This window comes from Haliotis rubra, unplaced genomic scaffold (genome assembly GCF_003918875.1).
Source record: "Haliotis rubra isolate DU_JTF1 unplaced genomic scaffold, ASM391887v1 Scf9, whole genome shotgun sequence".
Taxonomy (NCBI): domain Eukaryota; kingdom Metazoa; phylum Mollusca; class Gastropoda; order Lepetellida; family Haliotidae; genus Haliotis; species Haliotis rubra.
Genome location: NW_025767634.1, coordinates 3,764,055 through 3,787,375, shown reverse-complemented (window position 1 = coordinate 3,787,375; position 23,321 = coordinate 3,764,055). Strand labels below are relative to the sequence as shown.

The following is a 23,321-nucleotide window of genomic DNA, read 5'->3' as shown; positions in this document are numbered from 1 at the left end:
TTTTAGTGCATTTGTAAAACTGACTGTCACATGTAGTCATTATGTAAATTTCCTAAGTGAAAAATATTTTGTAATAGCGTACAACGAAAAGGCTGTGAAAACAATTTTAGTGTTGTCTGTCTTGCATTAAAATACATTCCAACGATAACGTAAATGAAGTGTGGTGATTGTGTTCAGTACTACACCTAATGAATGAAAAGGGAAATTCAAATATCGTAAATTACAGCCGACAAAGGTTATATGAGCAGTACCAGGCTTGTTCGAGGAATGTATCCATCAATATCCAAATACAGGAACAGTATCCCACATCAGCGGCTGAAAGACTAACGTGTTCCGTGTCAAGTGTCTTTAAAAAAATTGATATTGTAAAATATATATAATTTATAACTCGTGACAGTTTTGTCTGGTCACCTAACTTAGCTTCAGGTTATTCACATTGGTCTCAATGGTGTAGGGGGCGGTGGGGTAAATAGTGGTGAAAGCGTTCGCTCGTCACGCCAGTGATTCGGGTACAATGTGTGAAGCCCATTTCTGGTGTCCCCCGCCGTGATATGGCTGGAATATTGCTAAAAGAGGCGTAAAACCCAACTCACTCACTCACTCACTCAATGGTCAGGCGAGATTCAAATGCTAAGATACTAAGGTACAAAACGGAGAACCAAAATCAATCTCAGCTATCATACCAACCATGCCTCAGAATTCCGAAAATGCTTGCACTGCTGGGAAACTTGATTAAAATCAGACTCAAACAACGTCATCTAATACCAGGGAGACTAATACACATGCAACGTTGTTTTGGCTGCTTGCTTGAGTGAAGGACTTAATAGAACTTAGGTATGCTTATATACGTATAAACATTGTCTCAAAATATATGTCTGCTGCCCTTACAGATAAGTCCCAGTCTGAAGTCACACACAGTTGCGTCCGTCGACAAATCATCTCGCGACAGCTCATGAGACCTAGATGGCAGTGTTAGACTGCAGCGTAGTCGTCTCACTGTCCCTGAACCACATTACTTTTCATACTGCCTAGCCCTCCCTGCAATACCGAAGCCCTAAATGAAACAAGTCTAGATTTCTTCAGGTACAGAATTTGAATCACCCATCTCACTGGGTCCCTTTTCAATTTAGATGCGTTCATTGGTTACCATCAAAGTTATATACATGTATATATATTCAGAGACTGAGTGTTAGTCTAGACTGCAGCGTTGAAGCATACAATCATGTATACAGAAGGTATAGGAGGCAGCAAAAAAGGAACAAATTTTACAAATATGATCAACCGCTTTTGAAATTCGAGAAAGAAAATGCATGGATGCAGCTCAGATACTCCTTCCAAGGTCGCATCGACCAATGTGAGCAATCCTCTCCTAGTAAACAGGCAAACAGTGCGCGTTATGTATACACATGTTAAATTAACAAGGAAGAAAATTACTGACAGCGGGTGTCACGTGACTTTGAACAACAACAGCGAGGGTGGGAGGCGAATTGCGAAGGTGTAGTAGCACAACTTCAAAGCCTTAAATTCCATTACCTTCGTTGGACAAAGTTGCCGATTTCAGGAACCACTGTAAAGACAACGAAACTGGGAACGGAATATTTCAGTTGAGGGTAGGTAAAATTGTATTTGTCGAAAGCTCAACCTAAAACCAGGAAGGTAATTTGCGATACCCATCAGTGGTTATGAACAGACTTTTAATATATAAATATATATATATATATATATATATAAGCATAACTATAAACGTGAAGTACACAATGCCATTTTAACGATAAACATTTTCACTAAACCCGCCGTGGTTACCCAATGCGCTATGTATTTGGGCACAGCCATTACACCGCTCAACAGTTGATGGACAACTTGCTGATCCGGTGACATGTTTTAGCCTTAACATATGATTGCAACGGCATATATTACAAAAATATTCAAATTCCGTCATTAATATTCATATCAGGACGATTCATGCGAAACTGAAAAGTGTAACCGTTCAGCTCCGAAACGGCTTCGTTATTAGTAACTGCGACGGCAACCACCATGGCGCAGTGATAAGACGCACAAGCCACTTCACAACTATACATGGGTGAGTGGTAAACAACGCTGGTTAAAAAAGTCCCATTTCGGTTTACTGAAGAACTACATAACTGGTACAGTATAACATGTCAAATGAAAGTGTCCTGTGATATAGAAAAAATATTACAATGTGTGTTTTATATGGGTAAATCAAACGTGCCTCCGTTTCTTGGTAATTGTCAAGTTATCGTGTGCAAAAATACTACACTGAGTATAAATAATCGAATATGCAGTCGAGGTGCATATTCGCTGCTAAACTCTTATCGCCGCTTGAATAATGCATTGCACTCGGACAGTGTACAGCCGCGCCGCGCCCATCATCTGTTTCCGATGTGCCAAGTGGAAGTTCATCCATTGGTTGAAACACTTTGAGGGGGCTCGTTGTATTCCCATTCCCAACCCGTTGACATCCACACGTTTCAACATTTGAAGTGTAGAATATTTAGTATAATTATAACAAAACCACATGAATATTAGCCTCCGACAAAACGAGTCACAATACAGGGCTGGATATGTAAGTATACACATGTAAAGTATAGCGTTCAAATATGTCATTAGGATTACAGTAAAATGATCAACGACGGGTCTTGAACGCTGTTAGAAATACACCGATCACTGGCTATTATACTGAGACATGGGTAACGACGGACAATAGCACGTAAAATAGATCAAGAAGGGAGAAGGTTTTAAGGGTGCTAAATGCAGTGTACTATATAATCACAGTTGTTAGCTCAAACTGACGGCACACACGACGCGTGAATGGAGATTCTGTTCAACAGTAGCAAAGCCTCTACTTGAATTTGACTTAAGTTTGAACAAACGGGAATGTAAACAGAAGCGGACCTTATTCCTTATCAGTTTTAATGGGCAGATTTAAAACATAAGTCAATATTAAGTATTGCATTACTGATCCCAAAAGTAAATTGTGATATGATTCATAATCATCTTTCTATAATTGACTGTAACGATATGTAAATATGATGATAAATATTCATTTATGGTGTTTATTTCAACTCTACCGTCGATTGCAGGGTGATGTCATCTTCACACAGGGGCGGTGGGGTAGCCTAGTGGTTAAAGGGTTAGCTCATCACACCGAAGATCCGGGTTCGGTTCCCCACTTGGGTACAATATGTGAAGCCGATTTCTGGTCTCACCCGCCGTGATATTGCTGGAATATTGTTAAGAGTGTCGTAAAACCAAACTCACTCACTCACTCCTTGTTAATGGCAACGAACAATTCACCTATTTATTCACCTACATTTTTTTATCGTTTTATTTTTCATAATTCCCTTTTTAATATCCATACGGGTTTCACACATTCTCATGATTCATTCGAGATAGTCATTACCGCGATGGTGATGCCATATATGGATATCTATAGAAACACAGTTTGTTTAAAGAATAATGGTTGGTAAAATATTTTTGTTGTAAAGTTAGTGTTATTTGAACCGACCCAGGGATAATATGTTTCAGTGTATAAATTCTGTAATAGAGAAGTCATTAGAACCTGTTGATCCAGGAAGTAGAATCAACGGGCCCTGAAGCAGTATTGTATGAAGGGGCGACGATCAAGTTTCATTGCTAGTTTTATAATCGTAGGTTTGTGATGATATTTATACTCTTGTTATATGCTTCTGGCAATAAAATCGTGACAGTTTGAAGGGTATGTTACTCTCCGCAAATATATGTTTTTGTGTTTATGGGGTGTGTGTGTGTTTTGTTTTTTGTTGTTTTGTCTGTCTGTCCATTTGTCGATATCACCACAAAGTCGGACATGTCCACCAAGACTATGACTGACTCCATGTGTGGCAGGGAGGTTTGGGGTATTAAGGCGTGAGTGAGTGAGTGCAGGTTTACGCCGCTTTTTGCAATATTCCAGCAATATCACGGCGGGGGACACCACAAATGGGCTTCACACAGTATTAAGGAGTTATCAGTGACAATGGTTTGAAAATAATTCATGCACATTTTGTTTCCAAAATGGGAATCCACATATACGTGCAACCCAAGGGTATTCTAGTCAAGACGAATGAATGGATAACAGTTTAATAACAGCGTGTCACGTCTACCGCTTGAAACCTCGTCAATCCGAACAATACCGCAACAGAGAGACAGTCCGACTTTGTCAAGTCCCGGAGTAATAAGTCGTTTTTAAAGAGTTTATTATGCAAGTAACCTGTCCTGACTATTGGCTTTACAGAATGAACGGGCTGTGTAAAGTTATGTCCCTTGCCCGATTCAGGATCCGCCTGTCTCCTCGATTATTATCCCTGGTAAACGCCTATGTAAACTTTCTCCCATTAGAAATAAGCCTCAGGGTAAAAGGCAAACTAACACTGCATGCTGGAGAGCTGCACAAATGTCTTGATAGGCATATTAGTCAAGGGAGCGACGCACCAGCTTGGGTAGCACACTGTTCAGCGTTATTCTTCAGTTACGTCAATCTCTGTTGTGCACATGCACATATAGGTCATCCTTATGTTCAACAAAGGAAGGCACTGAAAAGTATGCAAAGCAACTTTCGCATTCACATTCACATGTCTGCCTGTAGAATTTTTTGGTGCTTTTTCTTTACTTGCGTGGAGGGGAGTTAGTGTCCGCAATTGTTCGTCGATCGAACATTGCTCTCTTCATTCTAATTCAAATGGATCAGTGAGGCGTTAACATAAACTAGTGCTCAAAAGAAAGTATACCCTGTGTTTATCTAAGCTTATAAAGTAAAGAAAAGAAAGGAAAGCATATATATAAAATAAACATCTGTTTCATTTCAATAGAATATTCAATGTACAGGAAAGGTACACATTTTCATTTCATACAATGTCGCAAGTACCGTTTGGGTGACACTGTGTGAAAGACACGTGGTATCAAAGTCTGAACTTTTACACAAATCAACAAGGCGGTTATTTCTGGAAAACGTCATCTAATGTTGAATCAATAGTGAGTGTGACCACTGGCTTCAATACACGCCAAAACACGTCGACGCATTGATGACCCGTTAGGCGTGATTCGTTGCCATTCCTGTAGGAGACATTGTTCCAGTTGTTGACGGTGACAGGTGGCGTTGGTAGTCTTCTGATTTGTCGATCCAGGTAGTCCCATAAGGTTCTATCGGATTCATGGGGGGAAAACATGCTGGCCACGGCAAAACAACGATGTTAGCGTTATGCAGAAAGTCGTTTGTCAGTCTTGCTGTTTGAGGCCTTGCGATATCGTGTTGGTTGACAATAAAACGTGGTTGTTGCTGTATAAATGACAACAGAACTGGTCGCAAAAACTTCATCCCTGTATCTTCGAGCATTCAGGTTGCCATGAATAATCACAAGTCTCGTTTTGAGACCAACGCAGATCACTCCCTACACCATCACACTACCGACTAAAAACGGTCGGACTTGCTAAACGTTCACCTACTCGAGCCGTCAGTTAATACTATACAGGCAAAACCTACTCTCGTAGGCCCATGTAAATCGACGACGTTGTTTTTTGAGAGTCAGATGCACTCCGCGGTATTGTCGATGTGCTCGAATACCCTGGTCTCTTAGTAGCCGGTACACTGTGTTTCGACTGATACAAACGATGTCCGGATGTGGCGATCATCACCGGGCGTTGTCACACGTGGTCGACCACTCCTAGGCCTGTCTGACGTATAGCATTTCCTATTTGTTTTAGTCGTTGCATCAAACGCGATAACAGTTGCTCTGGTGCAGCCGAAGGTTTTGGCCATGACGGTGTGGTTAGCTCCTTGCTGGGTCATTCCAACAGCTCTCTCTCTCTCTCTCTCTCTCTCTCTCTCTCTCTCTCTCTCTCTCTCTCTCTCTCTCTCTCTCTCTCTCTCTCTCTCTCTCTCTCTCTCTCTCTCTCTCTCTCTCTCTCTCTCTCTCGATTTGCTTCAAACGTGGCATATTTTTGTGTTCTTTTAACTGCTGTGTTGCTCACGTGTCGCGTAGGATGTTTTATACAGTATGCATTTCGTGTTATATCAGAGATATTTTCGTTTGTTCCCGGAAAGGATGGGTCTGTACGTGTGTGACATGGCTCAGTATGGTCTTATCACTTCATTTTGTTATTGTATTTGTTATTGAGTTTTTATGTAATTTTTTTAGGTGTATAGTTTCTTTTGAACACTAGTTTATATGACGCAGTTATCGGGTAAACAACCTGATAACATTGTTATGAAGTATTAGGTTATACGTTTAACATTATTTCAATAGTAAATGTACACTATATTTGGGCGTTACCCTCATATTGGAGAAAAGCCAAACGTGGGTGGCCACGGGTGAAACTCATTTGAATCAACGATCAGAGGATCCTGATTCGAGCATGGGACATAACTCCTGACAACGAACTCGACGCGTTTTGTCAATTGCCATCCTTCCCTCGACGGGTAAAAATATATAACCAGGAGGTTCAAATCCCATTAACCACCTTTGGTTGAAACATTTAATTTCACGGCCGCACCAAGCGAAAGCGGCTATTTATAGAAAAATATTTTTTTTCTAATCACTGTCGGTTGGCATTTTGTAATAATCATGTGTACAATTATCGATAACAAGCTGTAAAGTTTACAACAATACTTCAAAATATGCGTGGCAATGCATTTTTGGGTACCAAATTCAGTACAAATCAACGAAAGTTGTATTCAAGTTTCAGGGGCAACAGAGTATTAACAACCAGAACACTGCACTAAGCCCATGGCTGCACTCTGTGACCTTGCTAACACTAAGGGTTTTGTGTTTGGTAAAAGGAGCTTGGAGATAAGCGCAATGTGCTTTCAGTGTAAAGATACAGTATGCACATACTATACTGACATACAAAAGAAACTACACACTTCTGGCGCTTTGGGATTATTTTCCCCAAAAAGGCGTAAATGTTTTGAAACGTGTTTTGATAGATTTACTTGCGTTTTAATGGTTTACCAACATTTTATTTATTTATCTGTAGGTTCTTTGAAAGAAAAAAAATCGACATGTCACTGTTGGCAGCCTTTTGTTAGAGAACATGTAACTACCCTCTCCAGTTATTACACTCTCACCCCTCATCTGTTATCTTTCTGTTACAGAAACATCGACGTGTGAGGTGGCCCTACCATCATCGTCATGGGCTTATACACAGCATTCCGCAAGAATGGCGCCCCAACATTCTACGAGTCCGTCAAGACGCCATTCGAGGCCGACATTCTGGAGTCCGGTCTCATTTTTTGCATCGTCATCCTGGCATTCTCCTTCTACATCGTTCTGCCGGGAATGCGGGGCAAGGAGGTAGGCTGTCTGTTGTATCGTCTGGGCAAGGAGGTAGGCTGTCTGTTGTATTGTCTGGGCAGGGAAGTAGGCTGTCTGTTGTATTGTCTGGGCAGGGAAAGAGGCTGTCTGTTGTATTGTCTGGACAAGGAGGTAGGCTGTCTATTGTATTGTCTGGGCAGGGAGGTAGGCTGTCTGTTGTATTGTCTGGGCAAGGAGGTATGCTGTCTGTAGTTTTGTCTGGGCAGGGAAGTAGGCTGTCTGTTGTAGTGTCTGGGCAGGGAAGTAGGCAGTCTGTTGTATTGTCTGGGCAAGGAGGTATGCTATCTGTTGTATTGTCTGGGCAGGGAAGTAGGCTGTCTGTTGTATTGTCTGGGCAGGGAAGTAGGCTGTCTGTTGTATTGTCTGGGCAGGGAAGTAGGCTGTCTGTTGTAGTGTCTGGACAAGGGGGTATGCTGTCTGTTGTAGTGTCTGGGCAAGGAGGTAAGCTGTCTGTTGTAGTGTCTGGGCAGGGAAGTAGGCTGTCTGTTGTAGTGTCTCGACAAGGAGGTAGGCTGTCTGTTGTATTGTCTGGTCAAGGAGGTATGCTGTCTGTTGTATTGTCTGGGCAGGGAAGTAGGCTGTCTGTTGTAGTGTCTCGACATAGATGTAGACTATCTGTTGTTGGATAAGGGGGTAGGCTGTCTCTGGTAGTGTCTGGACAAGGGGTAGGCTGTCTCTGGTAGTGTCTGGACAACGGGGTAGGCTGTCTATTGTAGTGTCTGGACAAAGATGTAGGCTGTCTGTTGTTGGACAAGGGGGCAAGCTGACTGCTGTAGTGTCTGGACATGGGGGTAGGCTGTCTCTGGTAGTGTCTGGACAAGGGGGTAGGCTGTCTGTTGTATTATCTGGGCAGGGAAGTAGGCTGTCTGTTGTATTGTCTGGGCAGGGATGTAGGCTGTCTGTTGTATTGTCTGGGCAAGGAGGTATGCTGTCTGTTGTATTGTCTGGGCAGGGAAGTAGGTTGTCTGTTGTATTATCTGGGCAGGGAAGTAGGCTGTCTGTTGTATTGTCTCGACAAGGATGTAGGCTGTCCGTTGTAGTGTCTGGACAAGGATGTAGGCTCTCTGTTGTATTGTCTCGACAAGGATGTAGGCTGTCCGTTGTAGTGTCTGAAAAAGGATGTTGGCTGTCTGTTGTATTGTCTCGACAAGGATGTAGGCTGTCCGTTGTAGTGTCTGGACAAGGATGTAGGCTGTCTGTTGTATTGTCTGGACAAGGATGTAGGCTGTCTGTTGTATTCTCTGGAGAAGGAGGTAAGCTCTGTGTTGTAGTGTCTAGACAAGAAGGTAAGCTCTCTGTTGTAGTGTCTGGACAAGGATGTAGGCTGTCTGTTGTAGTGTCTGGACAAGGAGGGAGGCTGTCTGTTGTAGTGTCTGGGCAGGGAGGTAGGCTGTCTGTTGTAGTGTCTAGACAAGGAGGTAAGCTCTGTGTTTTGTAGTGTCTAGACAAGGAGGGAGGCTGTCTGTTGTAGTGTCTGGACAAGGAGGGAGGCTGTCTGTTGTAGTGTCTAGACAAGTATGGAGGCTGTCTGTTGTATTGTGTGGACAAGGAGGTAAGCTGTCTGTTGTAGTGTCTGGGCAGGGAGGTAGGCTGTCTGTTGTAGTGTCTGGGCAGGGAATTAGGCTGTCTCTGGTAGTGTCTGGGTAGGGTAGTAGGCTGTCTCTGGTAGTGTCTGGGCAGGGAAGTAGGCTGTCTCTGGTAGTGTCTGGGCAGGGAGTAGGCTGTCTGTTGTTGTGTCTCGACAAAGATGTAGACTATCTGTTGTTGGATAAGGGGGTAAGCTGTCTCTGGTAGTGTCTGGACAAGGGGTAGGCTGTCTCTGGTAGTGTCTGGACAACGGGGTAGGCTGTCTATTGTAGTGTCTGGACAAAGATGTAGGCTGTCTGTTGTTGGACAAGGGGGCAAGCTGACTGCTGTAGTGTCTGGACATGGGGGTAGGCTGTCTCTGGTAGTGTCTGGACAAGGGGGTAGGCTGTCTGTTCTAGTATCTGGACAAGGAGATAAGCTGTCTGTTGTAGTGTCTGGACAAGGAGGTAAGCTGTCTGTTGTATTGTCTGGACAAGGATGTAGGCTGTCTGTTGTAGTGTCTGGACAAGGAGGTAGGCTGTCTTTTGTATTGTCTGGACAAGGATGTAGGCTGTCTGTTGTAGTGTGTGGATAAGGATGTAGGCTGTCTGTTGTATTGTCTGGACAAAGATGTAGGCTGTCTGTTGTAGTGTGTGGAAAAGGATGTAGGCTGTCTGTTGTATTATCTCGACAAGGATGTAGGCTCTCTATTGTATTGTCTCGACAAGGATGTAGGCTGTCCGTTGTAGTGTCTGGACAAGGATGTAGGCTGTCTGTTGTATTGTCTCGACAAGGATGTAGGCTGTCCGTTGTAGGGTCTGGACAAGGATGTAGGCTGTCTGTTGTAGTGTCTGGACAAGGAGGTAGCCTGTCTGTTGTAGTGTCTGGAGAAGGATGGAGGCTGTCTGTTGTAGTGTCTGGACAAGGATGTAGGCTGTCTGTTGTAGTGTCTGGACAAGGAGGTAGGCTGTCTGTTATAGTGTGTGGACAAGGAGGTAGGCTGTCTGTTGTAGTGTCTGGACAAGGATGTAGGCTGTCTGTTGTATTGTCTGGAGAAGGAGGTAAGCTCTCTGTTGTAGTGTGTGGACAAGGATGTAGGCTGTCTGTTGTGTTGTCTGGACAAGGAGGTAAGCTGTCTGTTGTATTGTCTGGACAAAGATGTAGGCTGTTTGTTATACATTTCGCGCATTACCCAAGATCCAAATGGTTATATTCAAATAATTTTCTTTTCAGGTACTCTTCACATTTATCCGAATAACAGTCAGCTTATTTATCGGTGCCTCCATACTGTGTAAGTACCCCTCAACTCTGTGACAAATACTACCACACCCAAGGAAAGTCAGACCAAAACCTGTCCAATAATCTTCTATACGTTTTATACGTTCAGCAAACATACGTAGATACAAATATTTAAGTTTTATGTCACATTAAACAGGTAAATAGTCCACATTAACTGCTTCTTTCACTCCAGTGAGACATACCGATATGTGAATATGTCATACAGAAACAACAGACGTTTTTACTTGTCAAATGGCCTGTTACCTTGTGGAGAGACATTGCAAGTTTTATTTGGACATACCCGTTTAATCAGGCGCTTGTAGGAGGTAAACCGATAACAACACTCCAACACGCAAGAAATGCACGAATGTAAATAAATATACTTATCTCTTATCAGCCGTGACGCTGACAAACTTCCTGGTTTTATTGATGGCGGCACTTGAATTACATCCGTGTTTAATGTTTAACGCGCAGTTTGCTCCGATTGTATGAGTCGTTACCATATCTGACTGACTATCATACATCACTGTGAGGGGCGGCTGGGTAGCCTAGTGGTTAAAGCGTTCGCTCGTCACGCCGAAGACCCGGGTTCGATTCCCCATCTGGGTACAATGTGTGAAGCCCATTTCTGGTGTCTCTCGCTGCGGTATTGCTAAAATATTGCTAGAAGCAGAGTAAAACCATACTCACTCACTCGTCCATGTGAAAAATATTATCCAGCATTTTGAAAAATCCAGATTTTTCTCAGCTTAAGAAAAATGAAGTGCCGTTCCGTCAGTTAATAATCACAGAAAAGCAAAATGAAAATGACAGGGTGCATTTAGTAATACCTGAAAAATACCTTATTGTGATTTCTCGTCAACAATGAACAACTACTAGCAAGAGTAATAGAGGAAAATGCTATTTCACGTCTAAAATATTGAACGGAGTATGGGAACCGTGTCTGCGACGGTGACGGGTAAAATGTACAATAATGTTATTACACTGTGTTGCACTATTTTTTATCTTTAAAAGATAACCTGCCAAAGCATATGTATACACATGGAAACAAGTATCGCAGCACTCCATATTGTTCATAGAGCAAATATTATACCATTAACCATAGCAAATGAAATTATCAAAAACTCGATTTAACTTACAATCTTGATAAATTGACCCCCAAGAAAAATAGCAAATGTAAACCAAAAAAGGGGTCATTTGGTCAGTCAACTATGGTCATGGGCGTATCCAGGAGTTTTGAAAGGGCGGGGTGGGGTGGGGGTGGGGGTGTCCGCCAACGCAAAAATATCTTCGATGTGGTCTTACATCATTTACAAAGGAGGGTCCGAGCTCGGCCATCTGTTGTCATGAACAGAAGAAGTTGACGTCTGCCTGACCAGTTGACCTTCTCCATGACATCAAACGGCAGTGACGTCGAGCTTGACACTAAGCTAGTGGTACTACTGCTAGTCCTGTGGAGATAACAACGGACGTCTGATGGGTCGGCGGGTTCTATATCCGGCCGATTTTAGGCTATTCCACTCCACTTGACATAAACGGATGAAGTTTTGTGATTCTGAGATGGGCTGTATCCTACGTTGGAGTTGTCAGTCGTGGTCGACCTGGCCGATCAAGGCCATTAACGAGGGAAACCGTTAGTTTGCTGATATTTTCTATCCAATCAGCTGATAGTCAAAGGACGACAACCAACATACCTTGCAATACCTCACAATGTCATGTCAACAGTCTGCATACCTCAAACATGTCATGTTTGTGAAGGTGTTGTAGGGGCCCCATATTTTCTTATCAACAACGAAACCCATCGCTTTTCTAAGTTATCGAGCTGGAACAGTTTACTGAAACTTGATATGTGCTAAACGTTTTGCACGCGATGCTCGCCTTTGATTGTATGACGTGTACGTCTAGAATCAATGTATTGTGCACGCAAGGGTCAAATAATAAATCCAAACAAACATAATGGTATGAATATAGGTGGGTACATGTAAATTCAAAATCATAGATGTTACGATACTTTCTGTCTGTATGCAATATTTTCCCATGGTAATTTCTGTTCAAGGCCCCTTGGTAACATGTTATATTTGGAATTACACTTTCTTAGCCCCCCTGTGACAGTAATGTTTCGTGTATATCACAGTGCTAAACCTGACACCTGAAAAAATACGATTGTGATGTCTCTTAAGTCATTTTCTTTGTTTTAAACTCCCAACACAATAGCTAAATATACTCATGCCAATAATGGTTGTCACCCCCCCCCACATCAACCTCCCTCACCCCTCTCCAATTCAAAAAAATTGAAGGGGTTGACAACCATTATTGGCATGAGTATATATGTTGTATTCTCAACTGGAGGTCTCTTGTTTTCCTTTTTCTCAAACATTAAATATTTTCGTACGCCCTGCCTTAGTCTGCCTTGCCTCGCAGTCCCAGAACCTAATTGCTTTCCCTACTTTATTCAATAAAAAAAATAAAAATAAGAAAAACAAAAAAACTTAAATTAAATTGTTTTTAATAATAATGATTATATCCCCTACTGCCTAGCCATCCCTGCAATGCTAAAGCCCTAAATGAAGCAATTCTAGAGTTCCTCCCAACTCACTTGGGCTCCTTTTCAATGTAAATGGGTTTATTTGTTACTATCAATATTATACATATTCATGGACTAAGCGTTACTCTAGCATCCCCTGGCGTTGTGCTGGAGATATACTGTACCACTGAAGACCTAGTTCAGGTGCAGCCGTATCACATCCGACCGCCTCCGTGGTGTAGTGGTTAGAGCGTCCGGCCGGAGAGCGGAAGGTCGCGGGTTCGATCCCCGACCGCGTCATACCAAAAGACGTTAAAATATGGTACTTGTTGGTCCCTGCCTGGCGCTCGGCATTAATGGGTACAGCAAGGACTGGTCGGCTCGGAGTCATAATGTGTCTGTATAATGTGTCTGAGTGAGGTATTCATGCTTCACTGCGGCATGGTATCTCAGTGGGCTAGCACTATAAAACCAGCTTCAGTCTGGGCTAGTACAAGCAGCCGCACATACACATACACACGCATGCACGTCGTCATATGAGCGAAATATTCTCAAGCACGACGTTAAATCCAACTTCACCTCACCTCACCGTATCACATCCCCTGAGCGGGTTGTAGAACGCACGTATTATGTGACACAGCAAGCGCTTCATCTCTCAATCAGGAAGTGACCCGTGCTTTTGTCGCAATCTACCTTCCTGCTTAGGCGCTTATCGTGATGGGGCATATTGTGTTTCGATGTCAGTGAAGTTTAGCAAGTCACGAGCATTAAGTCTTAATGTTGTAAACACAGACGAGACTGTTTGCGACATAAAACAAATAAACTATTTTATCAACAATGGGTTCTAACATTTAGAAAGTGGTCAAATGTAACATACTTTATATTTGGAATTACACTTTCTTAGTAACGTACAGATTCTAGTACTTTTGTTTGGTTGAGTCCCATCCGGGATTCGAACCCACACCCTCAGAGATGCTTGACATGCATGTGTTTTGTATTTATTACGCATACGTCCCGTAGACATTTCAAAACACTTTCACAAACAAACCAGAATGACATTTACATATTCATGCGCAAATCTGTTGCCCGATGGCCATGTTATGTCACATCAATCTGCATTGGCAATTCATGACTCCGCGTCAGGATCCGCTTATCCCGGGTTTAGATCCTAAATTCAACCTGATTATGATCCAAGATATGTCAACAACATACCCGCATAAATGTAAACAGCCCGCATGACCTTCTTATTTTATTAAATGGAGGATGTGGTTAAAGCGTCCGCTCGTCACGCCGAAGACCCGGGTTCGATTCCCTGCATGGGTCTAATGTGTGAATCACAATTCTAATATCCCCCGCCGTGATATTGCTGGTATATAGCGAAAACCATACTCACCTCGTCACAAAGATCCAGGTTTTCTTCTCCACATGGGTACAGTTTGTGAAGCCCATTTTGCTAGAATGTTGCTTAACATGGCCTTATAGCCCAACTCACTTGTGTTTATCAAATTGTACTGATGTAACAGATTTTGTTGTTCCACAAGCTGCGCTAACTCTCCTTCTCTCCACAGTGAGCAACTTCGCTATGTCCTGGGAGGAGTCGGTCATCACTAATACTATAACCAAATACAAGGCAGGGACTGGGAAAGACATCACAGCGGAGATAGGACTTCATATAGGGCTCCGCGGAGTTAACATAACTCTTAAAGGTAGGCGTAAAACACGAGACACTGCGTATGCCATATACAAATGTATGCCATTTTACCCATTGGACCGACCCGTGAACATCCTGGTCTTCAGCAACCCCGCTTGTCGAAAGATGCGACTAACGGGATCGAGTGGTCAGGCTCGCTGACCTGATTGACTCAAAACATCGTATATCGACCGCATAGATTGATGCTCATGATGTTCATCACTGGATTGTCTGGTCCAGACATTATTTACAGTCCGCCGCCATATAGCTGGGATATTGCTGAGAGCGGCGTAAAACAACAAACCAATAAACAGAATATTGCTTAAGACGCCAAATCCTTTCAAAACCTGGAATAAAACGAACTTGCAAAATTGCTGATGTGGTGCTCAGCAGTATTCACTCACTCACTATATATTCCTAAATCCATGTTGTGTCAGTAAGTCTATTCCCTATAAGGTTCGCTTCTTTCCAAATGTGGAAAGGACGAATATGTCTAAGCTGTTTACTGTACGATCAACTTTACACAGTTCAAATTCGTAACGTATATGTTAGCCTGTCTCACAGTCCCTGAACCTCATTAATTTCCCTACTGCCAAGCCCTCTCTGCAGTGCTAAAGCCCTAAATACAGCAAGTCTAGATTTCCTCAGGTTCTGAATCTCTGGTCTCCCTTGGCTCCTTTTCAATATAAATGGGTTTGTTTGTTACTATCAAAATTATATATATTCAGAGACTAAGCCTTAGTCTACGTGTACGTATTCGTTAGCATTGTACAAGCTATTTATGTAGAGTTAAATAATCTTCATATTATCTATCTATTCTTGGTTATAATTTAAGATATAATCGAAGCCCACCTCCCCATGTCATGTACAACATCAATTACACCCCCACCCCTCAATAATTTTTAAGCATAATTGTACCTGTGTACAAAATTGATGACCTCCCTACGTCCCCAGAACAAAATGGGTGCCCACCCCCACCCCCCTCACAATCCACACTACACACACGGGAATTATGAACGGTCCCTTAACTCAGAACTCGAGAACATCATAAGCACTTTGAGTTACACTTATATTACGTATTTTACAACAAGATACAATACGAGTCCCGTCATTATTTACACCGAGCACAGCTATGAAACATTCTGCCACAAATGGGGCACTCGTCTTGAACATTAGATGGATGTGTTCGAGTAAAGCAGGTTTGACTATTCAACTAATGTATGACGGATACCCAGCACACAGTTGTGTACAGCGGCTTACATTTCACCTTTCAGGAGAACCAGAGATGCAGCTGAATGAGACGATCAACTACAACGAGCACTTCAGCTGGGAGTGGAGACAAGGGCGCCTCGGCTTCGGGCCTTTTGGTTGGTTGATTAATTCGTGTGTTACTGTGTTGACCGCCATAATGCACGTGTGTATGTCAGTAGGTTGGCGCAACCCTCTATTTGCACGTGTCATGTATATCAGTGTGTTGACCACCATCCCCCTATTTCCATGTGTATGTCAGTAGGCCCACCCCACTATTTCTACGTGTATGTCAGTAGGCCCACCCAACTATTTCCACGTGTACAATGTATGTCAGTAGGCCCAACCCACTATTTCTACTTGTATACCAGTAGGGCCGCCCACTATTTCCACGTGTATGTCAGTAGGCCAATTCCCTATTTCCATGTGTATGTCAGTAGGCCCACCCCCTATTTCTACGTGTATGTCAGTAGGCCCACCCCAATATTTCCACGTTCATGTCAGTAGGGCCTCCCCACTATTTCTACGTGTATGTCAGTAGGCCCATTCGCTATTTCCATGTGTATGTCAGTAGGCCCATTCCCTATTTCCATGTATATACCAATAGGGCCTCCCCACTATTTCCATGTGTATGTCAGTAGGCCGATTTCATGTTTCCATGTGTATGCCAGTATGCCCATTCCCTGTTTCCATGTGTATGCCAGTAGGCCTATTCCCTGATTCCATGTGTATGCCAGTAGGCCCATTCCCTGTTTCCATGTGTATGTCAGTAGGCCAATTCCCTGTTTCCATGTGTATGCCAGTAGGCCCATTCCCTGTTTCCATGTGTATGTCAGTAGGCCCATTCCCTGTTTATGTCAGTAGGCTGATTCCCTGTTTCCATGTGTTTGTCAGTAGGCCGATTCCCTGTTTCCATGTGTATGTCAGTAGGCCGATTCCCTGTTTCCATGTGTATGCCGGTAGATGATTCCCTGTTTCAAAGTGTATGTCAGTAGGCCGATTCCCTGTTTCCATGTATATGTCAGTAGGCCGATTCCTGTTTCCATGTGTATGTCAGTAGGCCGATTCCCTGTTTCCATGTGTATGTCAGTAGGCCAATTCCCTGTTTCCATGTGTATGTCAGTAGGCCCATTCCCTGTTTCCATGTGTATGTCAGTAGGCCGATTCCCTGTTTCCATGTGTATGTCAGTAGGCCGATTCCCTGTTTCCATGTGTATGTCAGTAGGCCCATTCCCTGTTTCCATGTGTATGTCAGTAGGCCCATTCCCTGTTTCCATGTGTATGCCAGTAGGGCCCATTCCCTGTTTCCCATGTGGCCATGCCAGTAGGCCAATTCCTTGTTTCCATGTGTATGCCAGTAGGCCCACCCCTATTTCTACGTGTATGTCAGTAGGCCCACCCCCAATATTTCCACGTGTATGTCAGTAGGGCCTCCCCACTATTTCTATGTGTGTATGTCAGTAGGCCCATTCGCTATTTCCATGTATATACCAATAGGGCCTCCCCACTATTTCCATGTGTATGTCAGTAGGCCGATTTCATGTTTCCATGTGTATGCCAGTATGCCCATTCCCTGTTTCCATGTAAGGTATGCCAGTAGGCCCATTCCCTGTTTCCATGTGTATGCCAGTAGGCCCATTCCCTGTTTCCATGTGTATGCCAGTAGGCCAATTCCTTGTTTCCATGTGTATGCCAGTAGGCCCACTTCCTGTTTCCATGTGTATGTCAGTAGGCCCATTCCCTGTTTATGTCAGTAGGCCGATTCCCTGTTTCCATGTGTGTGTGTCAGTAGGCCGATTCCCTGTTTCCATGTGTGTATGTCAGTAGGCCGATTCCCTGTTTCCATGTGTATGCCGGTAGGCCAATTCCCTGTTTCAAAGTGTATGTCAGTAGAGCCGATTCCCTGTTTCCATGTATATGTCAGTAGGCCGATTCCCTGTTTCCATGTGTGTATGCCAGTAGGCCCATTCCCTGTTTCCATGTGTATGTCAGTAGGCCAATTCCCTGTTTCCATGTGTATGCCAGTAGGCCCATTCCCTGTTTCCATGTGTATGTCAGTAGGGCCACCCCACTATTTCCATTTGTATGTCAGTAGGCCGATTTCATATTTCATTCCCTGTTTCCATGTGTATGTCAGTAGGCCCATTCCTGTTTCCATGTGTATGTCAGTAGGCCAGGATTCCCTGTTTCCATGTGTGTATGCCAGTAGGCCCATTTCCTGTTTCCATGTGTATGCCAGTAGGCCAGTTCCTTGTTTCCATGTGTATGCCAGTGGGCCCACCCTATTTCTACGTGTATGTCAGTAGGCCCACCCCAATGTTTCCACGTGTATGTCAGTAGGGGCCTCCCACTATTTCTACGTGTGTATGTCAGTAGGCCCATTCGCTATTTCCATGTATATACCAATAGGGGCCTCCCACTATTTCCATGTGTATGTCAGTAGGCCGATTTCATGTTTCCATGTGTATGTCAGTAGGCCGATTCCTGTTTCAATGTGTATGCCAGTAGGCCCATTCCCTGTGTGTGTATGTCAGTAGGCCCATTCCCTGTTCCCATGTGTATGTCAGTAGGCTGATTTCATAGTTCCATGTGTGTATGTCCAGTAGGCCGATATTGGGCCGATTCCCTGTTTCCATGGGTATGTCAGTAGGCCGATTCCCTGTTTCCTTATTATTGTATGTCAGTAGGCCGATTTCATATTTCCATGTGTATGTCAGTAGGCCGATTCCCTGTTTCCATGTGTATGTCAGTATGCCGATTCCCTGTTTCCATGTGTATGTCAGTAGGCCCATTCCCTGTTTCCATGTGTATGTCAGTAGGCCGATTCCCTGTTTCCATGTGTATGCCAGTAGGCCCATTCCATGTGTATGTCAGTAGGCCCATTCCCTGTTTCCATGTGTATGTCAGTAGGCCGATTCCCTGTTTCCATGTGTATGTCAGTAGGCCGATTCCTGTTTCCCCTGTTTCCATTCCCTGTGTGTATGTCAGTAGGCCGATTCCTGTATGTCAGTGTGTATGTAGGCCGATTCCTGTTTCCATGTGTATGTCAGTAGGCCGATTCCCTGTTTCCATGTGTATGCCAGTAGGCCCATTCCTGTGGTCAGTAGGCCCATTCCCTGTTTCCATGTCAGTAGGCCGATTTCATAGTTCCATGTGTATGTCAGTAGGCCGATTTCATAGTTCCATGTGTATGTCAGTAGGCCGATTCCCTGTTTCCATGTGTATGTCAGTAGGCCCATTCCCTGTTTCCATGTGTATGTCAGTAGGCCCATTCCCTGTTTCCATGTGTATGTCAGTAGGCCGATTCCCTGTTTCCATGTGTATGTCAGTAGGCCGATTCCCTGTTTCCATGTGTATGTCAGTAGGCCGATTCCCTGTTTCCATGTGTATGTCAGTAGGCCCATTCCCTGTTTCCATGTGTATGTCAGTAGGCCCATTCCCTGTTTCCTTATGTGTATGTCAGTAGGCCCATTCCCTGTTTCCATGTGTATGTCAGTAGGCCGATTCCCTGTTTCCATGTGTATGTTAGTAGGAAAACCACATCTCAGCATAATGTATACAGTCCTCATTTACCGTTAGCCCATATGTTTGGTCACCAGCTGGAAGGTTTGCCCGGGAGTACCGAGCCGCTCAGTTCCGTGGACTCCCGCTGCCAGTTCTGTGGATAGCAGAATACTTCACATTCGACGGAGAGGGTGTCCGATGGGGGCGCTTCTACAGACAGGCCGGGTGGTACACCCATATACTGCTATGGTAATATCAGGCCCCCGTTGAATTACATTTGAGGTCATACATATTCTCAATTGCAGTATTCGTGCGGAGCAAAAATAAAACGCACTATTTTAACAGAAAAGACTATGACACGCAAAGCGTGAAAGTAAAACCTACTAATCGTAAATCGGTTATCTCCCCTTTGTTCTTACAGGACGGCTTTTCCGTTGTGGGTGTTAGCCAACATCCTGTTTTTCGTTCTGCTGAGGTATGGAGCTTACATGTTGCTTCTGACGGGGATCTGCATGGTGTCTGGAAACATCATCTGGGCAACAGTCAGGAACTTCAACACACTCGTCATCCCCTTCTCAGCTGAGCACATGATGAAGTTCACCTTCAGCTCAGCGTTCTGGCTATGCCTCATAACAGGTTTCCATATTGTGCTTCCCTTCGAATAGCGTTCCCAGAGCACTCCCGTTCTGGCCAAGGCCTGTTTTGTATAGCTATGTCAGCCTTGTTAAAAATACTCATTTACGCAGAGAGACTTTACAAATACTTTTCAATTAATGTCATGTTTTTCTTTAAAGAGGAAGATCTTGTCAAGAAATCATTCCGACCAATGTCATGATCTGTTACCTCTGCTGCAGAACTGAAATCTTGAAATAGTTTCAATATGCAATTAGATTAAACGAATACATATGAACACACCCCTGCCCTAAAAAACACCCAAAGGAAACGCACCCAACAAAAACCGGGATCTTGCTCACTAACCAAATCTCTTTAACGACCAACAAAAAGAGGACTGACCTCCGAATCATGATTTAAAAATGTGTTCAATTTTGGCTCTGTCGAAACAGATACCATCAATCGTAAAAATACCAGTTTGAAGATCGCATTAATTGATCACTCAGATTCAGTGACGACACCGGGTGTTTGTTTGTGAAACTAAATGCAGTAAACAATGTTTATAACGAATTCGCTAATGACGAACTAAGGAATATAACGAACTAAAGTTAGTGGTCCCTCTGAGTTCGTTTTTTTTAAAATAGTGGCCTCTTTGAGTTCGTCATAAACGTAGTTTAATGATTTTGTTGACAGGCATCCTGTGCCTCATCCTGGGGATAGTTATATACATCCTTGACCTTCGCTGGCCCCGGCACATCGCCACCTTCTTCAACGTGGACGTCCTACAAGACTCGGAGGAGATCCAGGTGGAAGGTGGGTAGCAAACGTCACTTCCTGTCCACAGACCCGTGAAGATCCGGGTTTGAATCGGTAATTCAGTAACCCGTGCTTTTCGTAAGAGGCGACTAACGGGATCGGGTGGTCAGGCTCGCTGGCTTGGTTGACTCATGTCACCGTATCCTGATTAGATCGATGCTCATGCTGTTGATCACTGGAATGACGAATGTTCCTGACTCGATTATTTACAAACCGTCGCCAAATAGCTGGAATATATATTGCCGAGTGCAGCGTTGTACAATCAACCAATCCTGTCGACAGGTACAGACACCATTTATACCCTTGTCTTGTCTTATACAGACTCCCGTGTGGCCATGGAATACATGTATTATTCAGTCTTATACAGACTCCCATGTGACCATGGAATACATGTATTATTCAGTCTTATACAGACTCCCGTGTGACCATGGAATACATCTATTATTTAGTCTTATACAGATACAATTATAATACCATTTCAAATGCATCACTAACTATTTCAGAGAAGAAATCTAAAGATGAAGGTACCCCGCTGTGGTGTGTTCATCCACGATTATTTAGTGCTGACATATCTCCTACCCATCGCCACTATACCGTTATTTCAATCCGGGTTCGACATGGCGCTAAACATAGACATCCAATCAAATTACTGAAACAGGCGGCCATAACGCCAGCACTCGATTCGACTTAAACCTAATTTTGAAAAATACTAACAGAATGTCGTGTAGAAAAAAGGTCGACATTCACACTGTTTTAGTATTAAGGAAAACAAATTTCCGTGTAAAGGGACATTTATCAGTTGATGTTTCGACTATATATATTGATGGTTTTGCTTGGTTGAGACAGCAATTTTTAATTCATCTCGATGTCGCATTCAGAACAAGAATGCTGATTGGTTGTTTATTTAAATTTAAGATGGACGAAGATGGCGCGTCGTTTCCGGTTGTGGCGGGTGGGTCCGGAATATTTATCATAACAGAATGGAGATATTAAACACTGGATAACCGAGGATGTTGTGTGTTTAGCTTCTGTAGAATAGCAATGTCTGTCCTCCAGTCCATGCGTCCGCATAAATGTGTCAGTTGAGCATTTGTCAGTTGAGGAGGCCCCATGTTACCTGATCAATAAGCAAATAATTGATTATCCAAGTTATCGAACTGTAAGGGACCGTTCATAATTTATGGCGTGAGGGGGTGTAAGGATGAATTTTATACAGAAGCATGTACAATGTGAATGACACCCCACCCCACCACCCCAAAAAATGTATGTACAAAGTAAGTGACCCCCCTTCCCTGCATGTCATGTACAAAATCAATGACGACCCCCAAGTACTTGTGTACAAAATTGATGACCTCTCCTATCTCCCCAGAACAAAATTGGTGACACCCCCCAGTCCACCCCCTTAAGATCATCATCACCTTACCTAGCCATAAATCATGAAGGGTCCCCAAGAACAGTTACTTAACTTGATATTTGCTTAATAACGGGCACACGTATTGCACGTGATGCTCGCCTTTGATCGTATTACGTGTATATCTAAAATCAATGTATGGTTCGCCCGAAGGCTCACAATCACCTTACAAACATAATTATAATATGGATTTATAATGATGTATAGGGGTATAAATTAATAGATGTTGCGATACCATTTGCCATGTGTATATAAGATGTGGTGACGCATTCAGATGTAATATGCAGTGGATGTCTTTAGCTTTAAAAGTAGTGACACAGATAAATAAAAAAAACAAATAAATATGTTTGGCATTTTAGAAGGAGGTGAGTAATTATCATCACAATGTGCTTATCTGCAATGTATAATTGGTTCTCTGCCAGTTGGCTTATTTCTATTGTCGGCAGATCAACCAGCCATTATCCTTTGCTCTTGTAAGTCTGCCCTTGGCTGCCTCGTTCTACTCTTGCTTGACAAAGGTAGCCGGATCTCTACAGCCTCGCATCATGAATAGACTAAAGACGTCGCCTCCCATCTTGCCTTTACTGAAATAAATAAATGATCTACATATCAAGCTGTTACGTAATTGAAATTCCTTTGAAGATTTCTTCGACATGTAAAAGTACGTCTGCTTTCAGCGCACAAGTACCTCCTCGTGATGAAGTTATGAGATCATTAAGTTGATAAGAGTGACCTACCGGATTTAACCTTGGTGGTTATCTCCCATTTGACAGACACCCATTTGACAGACACCCAGTTGGCAGACACTGAGCAAGAAGGTGAATTAGAGTAACACCTACGGGTATAATGGAACAAGCAAAGATTTGTCAGTGAACTGCGCAAGCGAGCTAGAGAGGAGACAACACAGATGCAGACCTTGTACACAGAGCAGCTGTCAGTAGAGGAGGAAGACAACCTACACGTTCTTCCATCTTTCACCAGCGTCAGCAGTTCTGTGTACAGACACCGCCGCAAGACCATGCCAGCGTTACCTACCACCCTCCGAGAAGTGCATTTGGAAGACAGTTGGACAGAGACAAGTGATGGACGTCGTTTCCTTCTTCTTTCTGATGGAGAACAAGACAAGATCCTAGAGTTCTCTACCACTGAACAGCTCCAGGTGCTGCAGACCGCCGATACCATCTACATGGATGGAACTTTCACTGCCTGCCCTGAGCTTTGGGATCAGGTTTACATTATTCATGCCCGTTGCAACTCTGTGTCATACCCCTTAGTCTTTGCCCTTCTGCCTGATCGTCAAACCACCACCTACGTTAGACTGTT

The 23,321-nt window shown here is 43.5% G+C and overlaps 1 protein-coding gene and 1 long non-coding RNA gene across 2 annotated transcripts in view; one reads left to right on the top strand and one right to left on the bottom strand.

Moving 5' to 3' along the window:
- The first annotated feature begins 1,441 nt into the window (after positions 1-1,441).
- LOC124263820 (dual oxidase maturation factor 1-like) overlaps positions 1,442-23,321 on the top strand; it is a 32,826-nt gene continuing 10,946 nt past the window's right edge. Inside the window, exons 1-8 of the mRNA XM_046698550.1 lie at positions 1,442-1,610; positions 7,130-7,328; positions 10,149-10,206; positions 14,286-14,423; positions 15,682-15,774; positions 19,255-19,408; positions 19,581-19,795; positions 20,465-20,584. Of these exons, the coding sequence (XP_046554506.1) occupies positions 7,167-7,328; positions 10,149-10,206; positions 14,286-14,423; positions 15,682-15,774; positions 19,255-19,408; positions 19,581-19,795; positions 20,465-20,584 (940 nt within the window). The 5' untranslated portion in view covers positions 1,442-1,610; positions 7,130-7,166. The remainder of the gene's footprint in view (positions 1,611-7,129; positions 7,329-10,148; positions 10,207-14,285; positions 14,424-15,681; positions 15,775-19,254; positions 19,409-19,580; positions 19,796-20,464; positions 20,585-23,321) is intronic.
- LOC124263824 lies at positions 15,781-17,397 on the bottom strand. The gene is made up of 3 exons (XR_006894960.1): positions 17,361-17,397; positions 15,966-16,238; positions 15,781-15,930 (listed from the first exon to the last, which is right to left on the bottom strand). It is a non-coding gene; the product is annotated as an uncharacterized LOC124263824 (long non-coding RNA).